Source organism: Gopherus evgoodei, chromosome 7 (assembly GCF_007399415.2).
Source record: "Gopherus evgoodei ecotype Sinaloan lineage chromosome 7, rGopEvg1_v1.p, whole genome shotgun sequence".
In the NCBI taxonomy this organism is placed as follows: domain Eukaryota; kingdom Metazoa; phylum Chordata; order Testudines; family Testudinidae; genus Gopherus; species Gopherus evgoodei.
The window spans coordinates 98,091,691-98,108,433 of NC_044328.1; the positions used below are offsets into that span (position 1 = coordinate 98,091,691).

The 16,743-nt window shown below is 49.4% G+C and overlaps 1 protein-coding gene across 26 annotated transcripts in view; it reads left to right on the top strand.

Moving 5' to 3' along the window:
• NRXN2 (neurexin 2) overlaps nucleotides 1-16,743 on the top strand; it is a 339,529-nt gene that overhangs the window by 129,419 nt on the left and 193,367 nt on the right. For 16 of the 26 annotated variants that reach the window (XM_030569276.1, XM_030569274.1, XM_030569293.1 and 13 more), the window contains one exon: nucleotides 2,617-2,661. The exons of 4 other annotated variants lie outside the window; for them this stretch is intronic. In XM_030569276.1, coding sequence (XP_030425136.1) covers nucleotides 2,617-2,661 — 45 coding nt within the window. The remainder of the gene's footprint in view (nucleotides 1-2,616; nucleotides 2,662-16,743) is intronic. 6 more of the 26 variants (XM_030569279.1, XM_030569285.1, XM_030569290.1 and 3 more) reach the window with 1 other exon arrangement.

Sequence of the window (16,743 nt, forward strand, 5' to 3'; positions counted from 1 at the left end):
GCTTGGGAGGGAGGGCAGGGAATGGTATATGGGCCTCCCCCAGAGCTGGGGAAAGAACCCAGGAGTCCTGATTCCAAGTTACCCCTCTCTAAACCAGTAGGCATCACTCCCCTCCGGGAGCCAGGCAGAGAGCCCAGGAATCCTGACTCCCAGCCCAGGCACAGACAGATATGGGCTGGGCTCTACTGATGGATCCCTCTATGACGGGCTGGCCAGATGTGTCTTGGGTGTGGGTGCTGTTCCCCCCACCCGTGGGTCAGATCCCCCCTCTGTGACTGGTGCGGTGAGAGGAATTGTTACCCGTGGGCATAGTAGCCCATGCGCGCTGCATAAATCCACCCGTTGCACTGATCAGAACTGGCAGCTCCCAGTGACTTTCGAAATCTGGACCTGCATGATGCTGCAGCGCAGGAGTCAAGGTAAAATGGATGGGTGCCCTCCAGCCCTCTGCCTCTCAGGGCTCGGCATGCCCCCTGCCCCAGCCACTCATCCCACTGCTAAACACCCACTAATCTCCCAGCAGTGTCATGGAAGGGACTCCTGGGTTCCATCCCAGCTCTGGGAGGGGACTGGGGTCTAGTGGTTAGAATGGAGGGGGACAGGGGCTGGGAGCCAGGACCCTAGGGGATTTGGGGAATGGACAGAGCATTGCATTGGGGAGGTGGTTATGCACCACAATATCCCCTGGCTTAGATACACCCCACTCCTCTCCATGGTGTCTGGACTGCAGGACCCCTTCCACCCCACGGGACAGAGACCCCTGGGTCTGACCGACCAACTGGCTAGGCTGTTCTTATTATTTTGTGACTGTTTGGGGGGAGCCTCATTCTTAGGCACTGTCTGGTGACTCATAGGGGGTTCTGAGGGCAGGGACCGGCTGCATTGAGGCCTGGGGGCTTGGGGGTGAGAATGAAGTGGAGGAGGTTGAGGGGTGGAGGGAGTTGCAGGAGGAATTGGGTAGGCAAAGAGGGAGGGCTTTGGGCAGTGGGAGGAGGAGCTGGGGTGGAGTGGAAGCTCGGGGAGGTAGATGAGTTGAGGTGAGGGTTATAGGTTTGTATTGGGCAGGTAGGGAGAGTTGGTGTGAGGGGAGGTGTGTGGGGTTGGTGTGTACTGGGGAGGTAGGGGAGGTTGGATGGGGTGAGGGGGAGGTTGGGTGGGGGAAAGGTAGAAGAGATTGGGTGTGGGTGAGGGGGAGGTGTGGGGCTGCTGTGTATGGGGGGAGGTGGCGGAAGTAGAGGAGGTTGGGTGCAGATGAGTGGGCTCGGTGTGTACTGGGGGGAGGTGGGGGAGGTTGGATGGGGGTGAGGGGGAGGTGTGGGGCCGGTGTGTACTGGGGGGAGATGGGGGAGGTTGGATGGGGGCGAGGGGGAGGTGTGGGGCTGGTGTGTACTGGGGGGAAGTGGGGGAGGTTGGATTGGGATGAGGGGGAAGTGTGGGGCTGGTGTGTACTCGGGGGAGGTCAGGTGGGGTGTGGGGTGTGTGGAGTTTGTGTATATTGATGAGGTGGAGGAAGTAGAGGAGGTTGGATGCGGGTGAGGGGGAGGTGGGTGTGGCTGGTGTGTGGTGGAGGAGATAGAGGAGGTTGGATGAGGGTGAGGAAACGTGGATGTGGCTGGTGTGTGATGGAGGAGATAGAGGAGGTTGGATGAGGGTGAGGGGAGGTGGATGTGGCTGGTATGTACTGGGGGAGGAATAAGAGGTTGGGTGGGGGTGCAGCAGACATGGGGAAGATGGTGGGGGTGTAGAAGAGGTTGGGTGGGAGTCTACCCCTCACCCTCCCTGCCTGCAGACTGAGGCTCCCCCTCCATACTGGCTTCTCCTTCTAACCTGGTTTCTGATTCTTTCCCTTTTTTGGACTAAAGTTACTTAAGAAAAATAATTAACAAAAAGCAGGACAAATTTTTAACAGTCTCAGGAACTGGAGTGGGGGAGCTGGTTCCTGTTCCCCCGCAACTTGCCCCCAGCACTCCCCCAATAATACACTCCTCCCCACACAACATACAAGATAAAATCTGGACTCCCCTGGCTGGGAATATAGTCCACTCCCCCACTCTGCTGACCCCAGAGCCAGCCACTTAGGATCTACTAATCCTGCTAACATAGACCTTGCTTTTCCTCCTTCCCCCTCCCCACCCTTCACCCCCCAAACCCCCCACCTCGTTAGAAATTACGTTGAAAACTTTTTTGTGTGTGTGTTACTAACACGCTTCTTGAAAGACTCTAGCTCTGAACCAGAGATGCCAGAACTAACCCTCCTTGTCTCATCCAATGGAATGTCGGTCATTTCCTTTCAAGTCTTTAATTTAAATAGTCTCTTTTCCTTTCTTTTATTCTTACTAACCAAGATCTCTCTCTCTCTATAATACTTTATGGTTGGGAGGGGAAGGAGTTTGGTCGGTGGGGCGGGGAGGAGCAGGATGTGCAAGGGGAAGGTGGGCGGAGTCTTTTTTTTTTTAAACAAAAAACCTGATCACCCTTCTTGCGATGGGAAAATTGATTTTTTCCCTCTTTTATCTCCCTTGATTTTCATGGTTGGTCATTTTTTTTCCTTTTCTTTTCTGTTTTTTTTTATTATTCCCTCTTTCCCTCATTTATTTTATTTTTTAATACATATAGCACGCAGGAATTGGACACGCTATGGTAAACAAACTGCATTACCTGGTAGATATCACTCTAATTGTCTAAACGTTTGGTTTGCCGTGGGTTTTATCTTTTCCCTTCCCTCCTTTTTGTTTTTACTTAATTAATTGGGCTTTTAATTATCATTATTTTAATTTCTTAATTTTTTCTTTAAGTACTAAACAAAAAAGTGAAATGTAATTTTCAAAACTTAAAGGTTGAAATAAACTACCCAAACACATAAAATTAACAACTAAATAATCAAACTTTGATAAGTCTAAAAGCAAGAACTGGAAACAAACTAGTCAGCCACTCTGGAGTCAGTGCAGAAGCAACCCTGCTGCCAGAGCAGAGCTGGCATAAAATGAAAAGAATCAAATACTCACCGTTCAATCAAACTTAGGTGGGTGTAGATTGAAAACCAACCAATCGACCAAATCAAGGTTGGTATAAAATTGACATGAACCAAAAATCAATGTCAGTATAAAATTGACGATAACCAGTACCCCAGGTTGGTATAAGATTAAAACCAACCTACCAAATGTGGTATTAAAAAAAATCCATTGTTTTTGAACCGCTAAAGCTTGTAATTAAAATTTTTTTAACCAGAAACATTTTTTAAAAGACTTTTTCTTTCTTTTCCAAAAGCAACATTTTTTAATTTGTTTATATTTTTATTTATTTTTGGGGAAATTTTTTTTCTAAAAGCAAAATTTTTTTAACTTTATTGGATTTTTTTTCAAAAAATAAATGAAAAAAAAATTATTATTTCTTTATTTTTACTCTTTTGGTTTTACATTTTTTTATTCCTTTTACCTCCCCCCCTCAAAAACAACAACAACAAAAAATCCATGGAAAACACCATCCCATGAAGCAACTTCTGTGCGCGTCACATCTGCTCCATGGCGGCGAACCCGACAGGGATTGTGGGAAATGGGCTAATGGCAGCCAGTGGGGTCAGGACCAGAGGTTGATTGGGGGGCGGGAGCAAGGGGGCAATGAAAGATGGACCATTAATTTGGATGTTTTGGGGGCACAAGACACATTTCCCTCTCACTTCGCCCCTCTGCACTATGCATCTGGGGTAGTTCCATGGGGTTATCCGCTCACACCTTCTCCAAAGCTGAGTCTCTCCATCACTCTCAGTGGTCTTTGGACCAGGCCTATAAGGGATGTCCCCCCAGCCTCACTGGGAATCCCACCCCAAGGGTATGGCGGGCTGCAGGCTGGCCTGTTAACCCCACTGGATGTCCTGGCTGTCATCTCCACTCCTGCCACGGGTGGTGCCACTGGCTCTCCATATTGCATGGCATGCTGGGACTGACTGGGGCATGCTGCTCTTGTGTCCGGTTTTTATTTTGAGAGCAACTCTCTGGGGCTGAACTAACACTGTGTCTGACACCATCCTTCCCACTCTCCTCCCTTCCCCTTCCCTGCTGTCCCCCACCCCACTCCTCCCACAGCTCTGACTGACTGCCAGTGCCTTTCTAACAGGAGCACCGTAGTCTGGGCCAGTTCAGGAAGGATGTGGAGCCAGGGGTTAGGGACCATAGCTCCAGCTTGTGTGTGATTTGGGAGTGTTGGAGGGGGGAGTGAGCACATGGGGCATGTGCATTGGGGGTGCTGTGGAGTGTGTAGGGCATGTGCACTGGAGGGCTGTGAGCCTGTAGAATATGTACACTGGGGAGGGGACAGTAAGCCACTGAATAAAACAGTAACACGTATACGGTGGAAGCCAGGCATTCAGTTGCCAAACGAGGAGGCACTGCTGCATCCCCAGCACCCCTTCTTCCAGTGCCTTGCCCAGGCGAAGGGGGGTGCATTGGCAGGGTGAGCTTGTAGGGAATGTGGAAGGATGCATATGAGTGTGAAGGGTGTGTGCATGGGGGTGCAAATGTGCAATGATGTGAGCATTAGGGTGAAGGAGTGTAGGGCATGTGCATGGAGGCATACGAGTGTGTAGGGTGAGTGCGTGGAGGGGTATGTATGTGAGGGTTTGTAGGAAACATGAAGTGAGGGTATGAGTATGTGAGTGTATAGATCTGTGCAGCTCTGCCATGCTCTGCCCCAGAGGTGGCTGCATGCAGTATCACTGGGTTCTCAGTGTTAAGGTCCCAGGCGAAGCAATGGAATGTGTGTATGGGCATGTGGTGAGGTTCACAGTTGACACAAGTCTGTGAGTATTACACATCCGTCCCCATTGGTCTGGGGGGCTGAGACAGCTACCAGGGTGCATGATTCCCTGGGATGGTGCCAGCCACCTATAACCAGCCCATTCCCCTCCATCAATGCAAGGGTAGCTCTCCCTTCTGATCTCACCAGCCAGAGAGTGTCCTAGGAATCTGTGTGTGAGCAGCAGACTACAACAGTCCTTGCCATATGAGTATCTCGAGGTGTGGAGGGGGCCTGCGAGTTGGGAAACACAACCCCTCCCCATGCATAAGTGGGCGAGGGATGATGGTGATCCATTAGTGTGATGTGTGTGAATCAAACACATCACATTGCTGTCAGTGCACAGAGATGAGTGTGATTGTTCAGTGGACTTGTTGCCTCTTGTGCTTGTGCACACACAGGGGGACAGTTTCACATGGGTCCTCTGGGGTGGGTGATGTTGCAGTGGATGTGTTACCCCTGCTTGCGCATGTGTGTGCAAGCTGATTGTGAACTTAGGCATGATCATGTGCTGACATTGCCCCTGAACGTGCAACACTGATTGTGGAATATAACACACAGTTCCTTTAGTATGTATACGTGTGTGCAGCCAACACTCTTCCGCTCTGTGTGTTTGTGCAACTCACACATTGCTGCTGAGTGTGTGTGTTTCTGTGCATAGATGTGCAATTGTACAATGAAAACCTTGCTCCTTTCTGCTTTTTTTGTGATTATGCAGCATACACACTCCCCCTGGGTGTGCAGGTGTGCAGCAGCGACATCTGACTCCCTTGAGTAGGCATTTTGCCCATTACTGAAAAGCCAGCACCCAAAATCTATGCCTAGAGTTTTAGGATTCAGATAGGCAATGTGATGGGAAGAAGGGGGAAAGCAGGCTGGTGTGTATGGGGGGGTAATAGCTTTGGGGTGTGTGGGGTAATAGCTCTGGTGTCTGTGTGTGTGTGCGTGCGTGCGCGCGTGCGCATAGGTGGAATAGCTTGGGTGTGTGTATGTGGGTGTGTGCGGTAATAGCTCTGGTGCCTGTGTGTGTTTGTGCAGGTGGAATAGCTTTGGTGCATGTGTGTGTGGAGGGAGTGCAGGCTGGTGTGTGTGGGGAAATACTTTGGGGTGTGTGGGTGTATGTGTGGAGTAGATCTGGTGTGTGTGTTGGGGCAATGGCTCTACATTGCACATGTGCATGCATGTGGGACAACAGCTCTAGACACGTACATGTAGGGGGCTGTAACTCTCGGGGCAATAGCTCAGGTGTATGTGTTGGGCAATAGCTGTGACGTGTATATGTGGAGAATAGCTCTGGGGTGTGTGTGGGGGGGTGAACAGCTCTGATGCATGGGGTGGGGACTGGGAATAGTTCTGGTGTGTATGTGGAGAAGGCAATCACTCTGGTGTGGGTGAGGGTGGGAATAGCTCTGTGTCAGGGACTGGGAGTCAGAGCCAGAGTCAGGATCAGGGCTGGAGCAGACTGGAGCTGGACAGGAACTAGGCAGGTGTAGGTCTGGAGTAAGGGTGGAATGAGGCTGGAGCATGGCTGGAGTAAAGCTGGGAACAATTCATGCACAGTCCAGCAACTTGCTGCTGCTGAGATTAAATGAAGACGTCTTGGCTCTTTTCAGCCAATCAGGTGGGCCGGCCAGTGAGGCTTAGCTGAGGGACATACCGACCCTTTCAAGGGTGCCTTCCAGGGGACCTCAGCCTGTCCTACTTGGGATGGGCCTGATGAAAGTCATGTAGTAACTGTGGTGCATGAACTTTCTCTGCCGGTTCCCATTACTGGTCATTAGGACCGTAGCCCTCCCGTTTCATTAAGTAATAAGCTTGCCCTATACTTGCTTGGAGTCAATAATTTGCTGGACACGGTATTTTTCTTGCCCAGGGACTGCAATGGGTAGTGATGACAGATTGTATTGTCTTGGGAAGGGGTCCACAAGAGCTACGAAACACAGGATGGGTCTTCATTAACTCTGGTAATAGAAACATGAATATCACTGGGTTGACCTGCTTGAGAATCCTGAATGGGCTTAGCTATTGATGATAGCTGGGTTGATCTGAGATTTCAAGTGATAGCCAGACTTTGTCTTCAGTGCTAAAGTGAGGTGTGGCATGGTAGCCCTGATCAGCATAATACTTACAGGTTTCCTTGGAGGCTTCCAGATGTTCTGGAAGTTCTTGTTGCATGTGATTCAGATACGTGACTGGTCCGCTGCTGCAGGAACTGGGGAGTTTGTGGGCAATGCTGGGTGAAAGCAGAGATAAAATCCGTTAATTTTTGTGGAATGAGCTCTATTGGGTGGAGGCATGGATTGAATTGTTGTAGATGAACTTGGCTTATGACAGGAGGGAGACCCAATTATCCTGGTGATAATTTAAGAACCGCTGGAGGTATTGCTCTATGATCTGGTTTATCTTTTCTGTCTGTCCATTGGCCTGAGGTAAAGAGCTCTATATGCAGGAGTTTTAAAAGCCTGTGCCAGAAATGGGAAACAGATTGTGGGTCTCTGTCTGACACAGTGCTAGTCAGCAGTCCATGGAGCCGGAAGACATGCTTTAGAAAGAGGCAGGCTGTTTGCAGGATTTTAAGAAGTCAACTGCACCTAGCACTACTGAACAACCATGGGAACAAGGTAATTCTGCAATGAAGGCCAGGGACTTGGTAGACCAGGACTAAGATGGGGTGGGCAAGGCCTGGAGGAGACCAAGTTGTAGGAATTAACATATTTCATGGTATACTAGTCCATACCAGTGCATACATGGCCACCATGAAGTTCCATGAAACTAAGTTTCTTGTTTTAGTTCCACCAAAGGGACCAGCAAGTGGTGAGGCATGACATGATTTCAGAACTTCGAGCATAGGCTGACCACCTGGGACATAAATACATAGTTCCATAGATAGACCATCAGGTGATATAATACATCTGAGGAACTTGATCGTACTGTGATCAAATTCACATTTCTCCAATTTAAAAATGAGATAATTCTGGCAAACCCTTTCCAAAACTCAAAATACATATTGGTCATGAAGGGCTTGATCCTCAGAAAAAACAAGAATATTGTTGAGGTAGAGAGCGATGAATTGGTCCAACAGGTCTCTGAAAGTGTCATGGATAAAGTGTTGGAGCACTGCACAGCCTGAAGGCCATTAGTAAGTATTCCAAGTGCCCCTATCAGGTATGGAATGCAGACTTCCACTCATCCCCTTCCCAGATACGGATCAGGAGGGTTAATCCCTTTTCCAGATTCTTTTGTAGATACTCTTGGAGCATCCACAACTCAGGAACTGAGAGGGAGTAAATATATCCAAAAGGGATGTCCACCCCTGGCCAGAGGCCAATGGGACAGTCATAGTGACTGTGAGGCAGGAGGCTATCAGCCTTTCTCTTGTCAAAGAATTCTGCAAGGTCCCAGTATTTCATCAGTATTGTCAAGGCAGGTGTTGACTGGAGAGTCTACTGGACTCAGCCTTTCTGTCCCAGGGTAACCACAAGGTCAGGGTTTCCTTGGGGTTATACTACAAATGACTCTCCAACTTGAGACCTGGTTCAGGGTGACAAGACTATTGACAGTAGGACAAGAGGAAACTAATCATTCCTGCCCTCCAGAGGATGTGTGGATCGTGAGTGTGATAACACCATGGATGTCCAGGAAGTGCGGGAACAAACCAGACCCAATTGAATGGTTTTGCGATGCCACTGAAGAGTTGTGATTTTAAGGGCGCAGTGTCAGAGGTGATGGGACCTGATAAGAGGAGTGATCCGTCAATGGATTCTGTTACATTTTAAGTCCTTGTGCTGTGCTGGGATCCTGTGTGCGCAAGCGAAGTCCAAGTCCATAAAGCTTCTGGAGGAGACAGAGTCAATCATTGCTTTCATGCTGACCTCCATCAGAGTAGGATGCTGTAGACAGAGTGGAAGCAGAAGGTGCTTCGGTGCTGATCGGATGCCACACCAGTGGGGAGGTCCGGGGGCTGTGGCCTGGCATTTTCCAGTTGAGATATGGAACTAGCCTTTGCAGTACAGGTCAAAGCAAAGTGCCCAAATTCCCTACAGTAGAGGCAGAGACCCAATACCTGGCATCAGGCCTTCTCCGCCATGACCACCTACACAAGTTCAGACTGTGCAGTAGGCACTGGATGTTGACTGACCAGTGCTGTTGAGACAGATGTGAATTGAAAAGCCACTCTCCTCTCTTGGCAGTGTTCCAATAAGCAATTGTCAGTCTTGAGGCATAGGTTGCTAAATGTGTCCAGAGAAGTGGGGAATACTATCCATGCAAGCTCAGCTTTGATTTCATCATTTGGATCAAGCCGGAAACGATAGCACTGAGAGGCCTTGTTTTCATTCTGCGTCTGTCACCCACGTATCAAAAATCTGCAGCGTAATTAGCAAGAGGTTGACATCTTTGCCTCAGGATCTGGAGCATGACTTCTGCCCTGTGCGTACAATTTGGGTGGTCAAAGATCACTGTTGAGGCTTGGACAAACTTCTTGAACTGACTCAAGAGGGGACTAGATTTCTCAAGCAGTTGAGAGGCCCATGCCAATGCTTCCCCAGCCAGCAGATTAATGATAAGTCCCACCCTGGTTCGGTCTGTGGGAAGGAACTGCAGGTCCATCAGGAACAGGAGAGGGCACTGGTTTAAGAACTTGTGGAATTTTCTGTGGTCACTGTCAAACTTGTCAGGTATTGGGATCTGCAGTTCTGGAGGGGCCTGAGTCACTGACTATGTGGCTTGCACTCACAGCGCTACATTATGTTCCTGCAGGGCATCGACTTGGGTTTGTAGGGGTCAATCCCTGCAGCCAAATCAGGTCTTCTCTGTTCTTTGGGCTGCTCAAGCTGTCAGGGACTGGGATGTGGGCAGTCTGACCTAATGGTTAGAGCCAAGGGTCAGCGCTGAAGTCGGAAAGGAGACAAGCCAAGGGTCAGAGCCAGAGTTAGAAGCCGGGCAAGGGAGCAGGGCTGGAGCAGGCAGGAGCAAGGCTGGGAACAAGGCAGGCACAAGGGAGATTGCAGTTGCAGGTGTAAGCATTGAGCAACCATGGACTGCTGCCACTGCTGAGCTTAAATGCAGACCTGCTGACTCCTTGCAGCCCATTAAGTGAGCTGGCCAATCAGGTGATCCTGCAGCTGCCCAGCTGGGCTCATTAACCTGCTGGAATACTGAATTGACCAGCCACAAGCTCAGTTGAAGGATCTTAAACCCATAGTTCCTGACCTTTGAAGAAGGGAGGAATAGTCCTGGTGTGTGTGTGTGTGTGTGTGTGTGTGTGTGTGTGTGTGTGTGTGTGTGTGTGTGTGTGTGTGAATAGCCCTGCTGTGTGTGAGTGTGAGCAGTAGCTCCCTGTGTGTGTCATGAACTGGGGCAGGAGTGGTAAGGTATAGTGATCAGAGCTGTAGTCAGAGGCCAGGAACGAGCAAGGGTCAGAGCTAGAGTCAGGAACAAGGCAAGGGAGAAGGGCTGGAGCAGGACAAGAACAAGGCAGAAGCGTGTCTGGAGTAAGGCAGGGGACAAGGCAGACACAGAAGAAATTGCAGCTTTGGGCTTAAGTGTTGAGCAGCCACTAGCCTACTGCGGCTGCTGGGCTTAAAAGCAGTCCTGGTGATGCCTCTCAGCCAATTAGGGTATCTGCAGGTCAGCTAGCTGGTCTCAAGCTCATGATTCCTGACAGTACCCCTCCTTTTTGAGGAGCACCTCCTAATGGCTCTAGGGCCAGGCATCTTGGTATAGTTTGGTGGAAGTCCCATAGTCGATCTGCGAAATAGATGTTCTCTGTTGGTTCCCAGGACTGGTCATTTGGACCATAGCCCATTCAGTCCACCAGATACTGGAGTTTTTCCTAACTCACTGGGGTGTGTGTGTCAAGAATCCATTCTACCAAGTATCCTTCCTGCCCTCTAATGGTTGTGGGTGGTAGCAGTGTGTTGGAGCGGTTCAAGAATGGGTCTCAGTGCAAGGCTTTAGAAGGGAGACATGAAATATAGGATGGATCTTTAGGAACTTGGGTAGCTGTCACTTGAATGTTACTGGGTTCTCCTAGCTTGAGATTGTGAATGGGGCCAGGTACCACTGCTCTAGCTTGGCAGATGGGTGAGCTGATTGAAGATTCTGAGTGGATAACCAAACCAAACCAAACACCATGGCTAGGTTCCAGGTGATCTGGAAACCTTGGTCAGCATGGTGCTTGCAAGCTTCTTTAGCAGATCACTACTATTCCTTGAGTTATTGGTGCACTTGGTGCAGGTGGGTGGTCAAGTTCATGGCAGCAGGTACTAGGAACTCATGGATGTGTCTGGATGGCAATGTGGATAAAAGCCATAGTTACCAAAGAATGGGCTTTGTTGGGTGGAAGTGTGGGTTGCATTTTGTAGGCAAATTCTGCACATGAAAGCAGGGAAAACCAATTATCCCTGGTGGTAATTCAAAAATTAGCAGAGATACTGTACAAGAATCTGGTTCACTCATTCTGTTTGCCCATTAGTTTGTGGGTGATAGGCAGATATGGTGAGAGGCTCAATGCCAGGAAGTCTTAGAAACTCCCGCCAAAAATGAGATGCCAGTCTAACATGGTGCCAGTTGGTAATCCATGGTAACAGAAGATGTTCTCTAAGAAGAGATGTACCATTTCCAGCATAGTAGGGATGGCGTGGGACAGAACCAAGTGCACCATCATAGTTAGGAGATCGGCCATGATTAGGATCATTGTGTGCCCATGACAGTGAAGCCTCTCCCCAGTTAAATCACTAGATACAGTCGACCAATGCTGGGGTGGAATAGGCAAGGGTTGGAGGAAGCCAAGCTGTCTGGAGTGTGGACTCTTGGTTCCAGAGTAGAGGTTTGCAGGACTTCGTATATGTCTTGATGTAAGTGCATAGACCCGGCTACCAGAAAGTTAGCCAAACTGGGCTCCTGGTCTTACATTGACTGAAGTGACTAGCAAGCAGCATGTTGTGTCATAATTTAAAGACCCGAAGTCTAGGCTGGCCCTCTGGAACATAAATGAGATCCCTGTGATAGAGAACACCATCTTGTAGTCTGAACTCTGAGTCTGGCTGGGCATCTCCACCTCCCAGGGTCTGGCAGATTTGGGTTGCAAACACATCAATGGGCAGCAGAGAATGAATGCAGGGCATCAGACTGCTGTCTACAGACTCGTTGACAAAAATTGGGCACTTTAAAAACGGTGAAAGGAGGTTCTCCACCAGGTTCAAGATACTCATCCTTGGAAGACAGAGCATTCACCTTTCAATATCCTGTCCCAGACAACAGGTAACCATGAAGTCAAATCAGGCAACAAGGAGGGACCAGCAGATCTGGCGTTGATTGTGGTGTCTGGCCATTTGGAGGGATTCCAGGTTCTTGTGGTCCATAAGGACCTGGACTTGGAACTGGGCTCCCTCTAAGGGATGACGCCATTCCTCGAAGGCCATCTTGTACCAGATATCATAATTTCTTTCCACTGGAGTTAGTTTACAGGAATGAAAGGCGGAGTCATGAAGTTGGCTATGGATGGCCACTTGTTTTGATAACACTGCACCGATGGCAAAGTTTCCACCATGAATGGCTTAGTGGGATCTGGATGGATAAGAATGGATGCTGTGGTGAAATCTTTTTTAGCAGATTTAAGGCAGGGTGGGCTTCTAAGGACCAGATGAACCTGGATCCTTTTCACAAAAGCATTGTCATCGGAGCGACCAGGCTAGAAAACCCCATTAGCTGTTGGTAAAAGTCACCCAAGCCCTGGAATCACTGTACCTCTTGTGTGTCCTTTAGAAAAGCCCAGTTGGATACAGCTGCCACTTGCGCGAGGCCATAGTTAGTCCCTTTGGGGAAACAGTGTACCCAAGGAATTTGACTGTGCCCTGATCAAATTCACACTTCTTAAGGTTGGCATATAAGTTCTGGCAGAGTCTCTCTAGGCGCTTGTCTACTCTTACCAGGGGATCGACATGTGGCGACTGATGAATCAGTGGTCGACTTAGCGAGTCTAGTGAAGACCTGCTAAATCAACCACCGATTGCTCACCCGATGACTCCTATACTTCACCTGAATGAGAAGTGCAAGGGGAGTTGACTGGAGAGTGTCTCCCGTTGACATAGCGTAGTGTGGACCCTGCAATAAATAGATCTAAGTACGTCGACTTCAGCTATGTTATTCACGTAGCTAAAGTTTTGTAACTTAGATCAATCTCCCCCTGTTCTGTAGATGCAGTGTATATGTTGGTTGTGGAGACCTGGATCTGCAGATGAAGGTCCTCAGAGGATGTCATCGAGGTAAATAATCACAAATTGGCCCAGCATGTCCCTAAAGATATCATTAATGAAATGCTGGAAGGTCAACAGAGCATTGCATAAGTCAAATGGCATAACCAACTACTCCAAGTGTCCACATTATGTGCAGAAGGCAGTCTTATATTCATTTCCTTCTTGAATCTGAAACGAGTTATGAGTTCCACAAAGGTCCAACCTAGTGAAGACCTTGGCAGAGCAAAGTCTTTCAGAGAGCTTGATGAGGGGTAAGGGGTACTGGTTCCAGATAGTAACATTGTTTAGTGCCCGGTAATCCACACAAGGCTGCAGGGAAACCATCCTTCTTATTCACAAAGAAAATTGAAGCCCCAGCTGGGGACATGGAGGGATGGATGAACCCCTTGTGCAGATTTTCTTGGTGATAGCTCTGGAGAACTTGTAACTCATGCGCCAAGGGAGAATAGATATGCCTGAAAGGTCCCTCTGCTCAGTCTAGAGGTCGGTGGGGCAGCAATATGCCAGCTTCCTTTTTGTTGAACTTGTCAGCTAAGTCTTGATATTTGGTGGATTCCGAGGCTATTGGGAAGGCAGTGGGGGTTGACTTGGCCTTGGCTACACTGGAGAGTTGCAGCGCTGGTAGTGGCTGTACAGCGCTGCAGCTTACTCCCCGTCCAAACTGGCAAGACACATACAGCGCTGTATCTCCCTGGCTACAGCGCTGGTTGTACTCCACATGGGCGAGAGGAACAAAGAGAACAGCGCTGGTGCTGCAGCACTGGAGTGCCAGTGTAAGCAGCGATTAATCTTACTACGCTGTAACTGACCTCTGGAATTTTCCCATAATGCTTTTAACTAAAGAACTCTCTTTGTTTTGTTACGATGCCTCTCTTTGTTTTGTTGTGAACTCGGGGCTCCGGGAGCTGCTTATCTAAAAAACAAACACAGCTACTGTTTGCTCAAGCAGAGGCAGGCAGGGAATGTCCACAGCTAGTGTTTGCTGGAGGAGAGAAACAGCACCGCGTGGGGGGAGGGGAGTCCGTCGGAGCAGCTGCTTATCTGGTCTGAAGACTATTTGCAGTTAAGAGTGAATGAGAGGGGGTGGGAGAAGTGGTCGGAATTTGCAAGGCAGGGAGCTGACACAGTGTCAGCTCCAAAAATCCACTCTCTCTCTTTCCTCCACGCTCCCTGTCACGGTCCACCCCACCCCCCTTCTTTTGAAAAGCACATTGCAGCCACTTGAATGCTGGGATAGCTGCCCATAATGCACCACTCCCAACACCGCTGCAAATGTGGCTACACTGCAGCGCTTTCCCTGCACAGCTGTACGAAGACAGCTTTAACTCCCAGCGCTGTACAGCTGCAAGTGTAGCCAAACCCTAAGTGGGCAGACTGGTGAGCGACTGGGTCCAAAGAAAGAAGTGAACCGTCAACGGACTCTACCAAGTCAGGGGTAATTTTGCACTGGGTGGGGACATTATGCACTCAGGCAAATTCCAAGTCTCTGAAATTACCTGAGAAACTGCTGTACACTTGCGCTTCCAGGTAAACCTCTGACATTGTGGGGTGACTTAGCTGGAGCAGGAGAAAGGGATGTGTTAGGCACCAATTGTCCATCCAGAGTACTAGCAGAGAAATGTTTGTGCAAGGTACTAGAGTGAGAGGTAGAACCGCAACCTGAGTCTACAGGTTCTGCAAGATGAGACAGGAAGATGGCCTTAGCAGGATCCACCCCAGTAGTGGAACCTGTCCCTTCTCCATTTTTAGGTGGGCTACTCATATTGGCATAGACCGGGGCATGAGCAGTCACGTCTAGTAGTTGGAGCTATAGCAGTCAGACCTAGTTGCACTAGGGTTCAGAGCCAGAGTCAGGTCCCAGGCAAAGGAGCAGGACTGGAGTGGGACAGGAACAAGGCAGGAGCAGGCCTGAAGCAAGGCTAGGGACAAGGCTTAGAACAAGGCATGCACAGGAGCAATCATAGGAGCAGATGTGTGTTGGTGGGGACGACAGTTCTGGTGCTTCTGTGTGTGGGAATAGCTAGCTGTGTTATGTGTGTAGGGTGAGTAGCTCTTGTGTGGGAGAATAACTGTGGTGCGTGTGTGTCAGTGGGTAGAAATAGTTATGGTGTGCCTGGGGGGGGAATAGCTCTGGGGCATGTGTGTGTGTAGGCAGAATCTCTCTGCTGTGTGGATGTCTGGAGGGATAGCTCATGTGTGCATGTGAATGTGAGAAGTAACTCGTGGGGAAATGTCTGTGAGTGTAGTTCTGGTGTGTGGAGGGGGAGAATTCTAGTGAATGTTTGATGGGAAAGCTCTGGTTTGTGTGTGTATGGGGCTCTGTTGTGTGCATGGGGGAGAGCTTTGGTGTGTATTGGGGATACTGTGTTGTGACTCGGGGGAGAGCCCTGGCCCATGTGTATTGATGGGAGTTTCAGTGTATATGCACAGCAAAGGAGAGCTCTGGGGCGTGTGTGTGTGTGTGTTTGAAAGAGAGAGACCTCTTGCGTGTGTATGGAGGGATAGCTAATGTAGGTGTTGCAGGGGAGACCTCTGCTGTGGAAGGGGAAGCTAGCTCTGCTATATGTGTGAGGGAGGAGCCCTTGGGGGGCTCTAGGGGCGTGTGTGTATATGTGTGTGACGATGGCTCTGATGTGTGTGTGTGTGAGGGAGGGTTTTGGAGTGTGTGCGGAAGGGGGATAGCTCTGGCGTGTGTGTGTGAGAGAGAGAGGAGAAGTGTGTGGAGAAGAGGGCTATCTCTGGTTTGTGTGGGGAAGGCCAGGTGTGTATGTTTGTGTGTGTGAGCTCTAGAATGTATGTGAGGGAGGGCTCTGGTGTGTGTGGGAGGAGGGTTCTGGGGTTGTAGTACAACCCACACTCTTGTTTACCAATCATACAGGTGCTCCCGTTACAAACCACCCCCCAGCCAGCCTACTCCATTTCCATCATTTTAACCCCGCCTTCTCGCCCTCTTGTGCATGCCTCAGCCTGCATCTCTCTTTCTCTCTGTGTGCCCCCCATTGGTCCATGACCCTCCCTTGGAACTCCCAAACCTGTCTAACATGCATGGCTCTGGCTATTGCTCATTCTGCCTTTCTGCCCTGCATGGCTTTTCTCTCTCTCTCTCCATCCGAGTCTCTTTCTCTTCGCCAATTTCTCTCTCTCTCTCTTTGATGATTAATTAATTAATTAACCAAGAGCCATGATTAATGCCAGCTGATAATTAACTCCTGTGGTACTAATACTGTGCTAATGAAGATTGTCTTACTGTTCCTACTAACTGCCATTTTTCTGTCTGAACTTTTAAGTTTGTCCGAGGAAAACAGATCCCCAAATTATTTTACTAATCCAAAACATCCCCACTCCCTTCCCCACGGGGCACTCTGTCCTATGCGGGGCCTGTCTGAACTGGGATCCCTCCTTTTAGATTAGCTTTGTAGTGGGAGCAGTTGAGATTTTTGGTTTTTAGCTAACAGATTTCTAGCTTGGCTCTGACAGGGGAGTGGTGTCTAGTGGCTAGAGCAATGGGATTAGGAGAAAGCTGGGAGGCAGAACTCCTGGGTTCTGTGCCCAGCTTTTGCAGGGAAGTGGGGCTGAGTGGGTTAGAGTGTGCAAGATGTGGGGCTGGGAGCCAGGACTTCTGCCTTCTATCCCCAGCTCTCAGTGGGGAGTGGGATCTGGTGGTCAGAACAGGGTAGGGTTGGGAGTCAGGATG